Raw genomic sequence first — 3,166 nt, 5'->3', positions numbered from 1 at the left:
CCAATTTCCCTACCGGGGACCCCAGCACTTCCACAGCATCCCAGCCTCCTCTCTCCTGGCATCCCTGCTCCAATTTGCCCATGGGGTGCTTTGGCTTTAGTGTGGCTGAGCCTCTACTAGGGATGCATCTCATCCCATTCTCCCAAGGAAAGAAGGACACAGGGTGGTGTCATGGTTTTATGATTCTTGTTATCGGTATTCCACATCATAACATCATATAAAGCACGGGGAATTAAAGAGTTAATATTCCAGTTCTGTGGATTGACAACTTTACCTTCTAAGTCATCAATGGTTTTCTCCAGCTTTGCCACAGACTGCTCAGCAAACTCTGCCCTAGTCTCAGCCTGCGGGAACACAGTGAGAAGGGAAAGTGTGATGGGGATGCTCCTAAATTCACACCTCAAACCTGCCCCAAACCCCAAAACTGCCCCACCTGCATCCCCCACACCTGGACTCCTTGGAGCTGGTAGGAACTAGAATAAGCCTCCAAGACGGGGCCAACGTTATTTTCCTGCTGCCAGCTCATGTCCTGAGAGCAGAACACTGGGCACCAATGTAGAAGCCATCCAAGAGCCTTACCTCCTTCAGTTTTTCCCCTAGAAGCTTGATTTCCTCCTCGTACTTGTCCTCCTTGATGGAATACTGCAGGGACAGACAGGTGCACCTGTGAGCCCTACAGGACACTTCCATTTGTCTTTCACCTCGATGAAGAACTGCGTTGCCCATAATCCAGCTCTGCCCAACCCCAACAGCTCCACCAGGTCCTACCTTGTCAGCCTGGGCTTCCAGAGACTTCAAGTTGTTGGTGACGATTTTCAGCTCTTCTTCTAGGTCACCACATTTACTACATCCCAAGTGGGCGAGCAGGGACAGGGAGAGGGTGATGGAGGAAGAGGGAGGAGTGGAAAGAGCAGGTGCAGGGAAGGAGCAAAGAAAGAAGAACAAATTGAGAGAGGTGAGGAAAAATCAGGGTAGAGGAGGAGCAGAGTTGCCAGGCATGCATTCCATCCTCATGCATTGTCATGCATCAACACTACACTCCTGCATCCCTCCGTGGAGGATATTGGGCACAGAGGAGTGTGCCCTGCCCACAGCAATGAAGGGACAGGAAAGGTGAGGGACGTGGCTGAGGCAGCAGTGCAGAGGAGAGAGGTGGCTTGTGCAGCTTGAGACAGTGACACAGAGAGGGGGTGGGCTGCTGCATGTCACCCCGCACCTCTGCCCCAGTACCTCTTCCTCTGAGGCAATGAGGGATTTGAGGCTCTGGTCCATGGCCCTCAGCTCCTCTTCCAGCTGTCTCACTCGGCTAGGGTGGAAAAGAGGAGCCCCAGGGGCACCAGCAGAGAGCAGGGTCAAGGACATACTGGGGGCCAGCATCCCTCTGAGCCCCACCACCACCTGCTGGACAGCAAGCACCCCGATGGCTGAGAAAGGACATCCCTGTACCCATGCAGACACACAGATGTCTCTATCTCCCACAGGTATGGGGGAGGAGTTGTGTGTAAGCCTCACTTGCTGCCCACCAGGAACCCTGCTTACCTCTCTGCAACCTCTGCCCTCTCCTCCGAGTGCTCCAGCTCTCCCTCAAGGACCACCAGCTTGCGGGCAACCTGTCAGAAACATTCAAAGGCGCTCATCAGACTCAGCTTGGGGAGCAGGGGTGTGGGAGGTGGGACTGGGTGACACCAAGGGTTGGGACTGGGGGAAGGGGGCACATGGGTGCTGGCACAGACCTCCTCGTATTTGCCGTCAGCCTCTTCCGCTATGTGCTTGGCTTCCCTCAGCTGCATTTCCTGGAGCTCCATCTTCTCCTCATCCTTCATGGCCCTGTTTTCAATGACCTTCATGCCTCTGAGGAAACCCAAAGCTAGAAAATTAGGAAGAATTTCTTCACACAGAGGGTGGTCAGGCATTGGAACAGGCTGCCCAGGGTGATGGTGGAATCACCGTCCCAGGAGGTATTTAGGAGATGTGTGGATGTGACACTAAGGGACATCGTTTAGTGATGGGACTCAGTAGGTCAGGTTGATAGGTGGACTTGGTGATCCCAAAGGTCTTGTTCAGCCTAGATGACTATGATTCTAAGATGTTATTGCTGTGGGTTGAGGTGGCACCTGCATCTCTTGCCTGCCTGCTCCATCCTCAAGCTCCAGAGACATGGAACATGCCTGGATACACTGGTACTCTGTGCAGTAGGGTCACACCAGCAGTACTCCAGGGATGCTCCTGTGCACAATTAAAGCAGCAGACATGCCCTAGGACAATACCAGGGCTATGTCCCAGAGCAAAGAGATGTGATCATGGTGCCTCTCAACCAGACAGCTCCCAAATTCATCATCCAGGAGAGAAAATGTATGCAGCCCAGGAGGAGCTGACCACAATCTCTGCAAAAGTAGCCTGCAGGCCAGCAACCTTTAGGAAATGCCAGGAAAAATCCTGTGACAAAGCCTTTTCTCATTCAGGGATGATGTTCACAAACAGGGACTCCTCTGATGGGACACAAGGCAGTCACAATGTGCAGCCAGCACAGCCCTTCTCCTTTCACACAGGTGCTGTTGCTCAAACTGATCTTTGCTGATTGAGGCAAATGGCCAGCTGCAAATTGCCAGTTGTTCATGGAACCATCAGGAAGGTGGTGACACATCCAAGTGCTTGCTATGTCACCCGAGCATCCTCACCTGAATGCCTCCTGCCTGGGAAATGTGCATGCTACAAGCAGGTACTTCACCAGAGGGTGGGCTAATGCACTATGCATGCTCTGCTGCACTTTACTGAACTAGGCTGTTTGACTCTTGAGAGCTAACCTCAGTTCCTGGGTGCAGGAGTTCCTTCCTGGGCTGTTGCTCAGCCCTTGAGTGGAGGAGGCAGCTCTGAGGCAGAAAACCAGCTCTGAATACCCTCTGGCTCCAGGTACAGCTTGATATTTGTATAGGCATTGGATAAATTTTTTCGGGATTTTATGGGTGCCCTGGAAATTTCAAAGTGTGCCAAGAACACTCAGCAGAGAGGATCTGTGTTGTGCTCTCTCCCTGCAAGAAAACCAGTACAAACTCCACAAAATCAACTCAGGGGATTCCCAAACCCTGATGCAAAACCAAGGGGGCTGCCTGCAATCAAGCGTGATCTAGGGCCACCACCACTGGTTCCTCCCCATCACACCTCTCGC

General features: G+C 52.7%; 1 protein-coding gene across 2 annotated transcripts in view; it reads right to left on the bottom strand.

Moving 5' to 3' along the window:
- Window positions 1-3,166, bottom strand: part of LOC100539846 (tropomyosin alpha-4 chain-like) — a 38,372-nt gene that overhangs the window by 1,123 nt on the left and 34,083 nt on the right. Inside the window, exons 2-6 of one of the 2 annotated variants that reach the window (XM_010725284.3) lie at window positions 1,734-1,851; window positions 1,540-1,610; window positions 1,231-1,306; window positions 580-642; window positions 275-344 (exon numbers count right to left, since the gene is read on the bottom strand). In XM_010725284.3, coding sequence (XP_010723586.1) covers window positions 275-344; window positions 580-642; window positions 1,231-1,306; window positions 1,540-1,610; window positions 1,734-1,847 — 394 coding nt within the window. In that variant the 5' untranslated portion in view covers window positions 1,848-1,851. Of the gene's footprint in view, window positions 1-274; window positions 345-579; window positions 643-768; window positions 845-1,230; window positions 1,307-1,539; window positions 1,611-1,733; window positions 1,852-3,166 lie in introns of both variants that reach the window. The other variant, XM_010725285.3, reaches the window with a different exon arrangement.

Source organism: Meleagris gallopavo, chromosome Z (genome assembly GCF_000146605.3).
Source record: "Meleagris gallopavo isolate NT-WF06-2002-E0010 breed Aviagen turkey brand Nicholas breeding stock chromosome Z, Turkey_5.1, whole genome shotgun sequence".
Lineage (NCBI taxonomy): Eukaryota > Metazoa > Chordata > Aves > Galliformes > Phasianidae > Meleagris > Meleagris gallopavo.
Note: the sequence above shows the minus strand (reverse complement) of the source record. Positions and strands in the feature narration are given on the sequence as shown.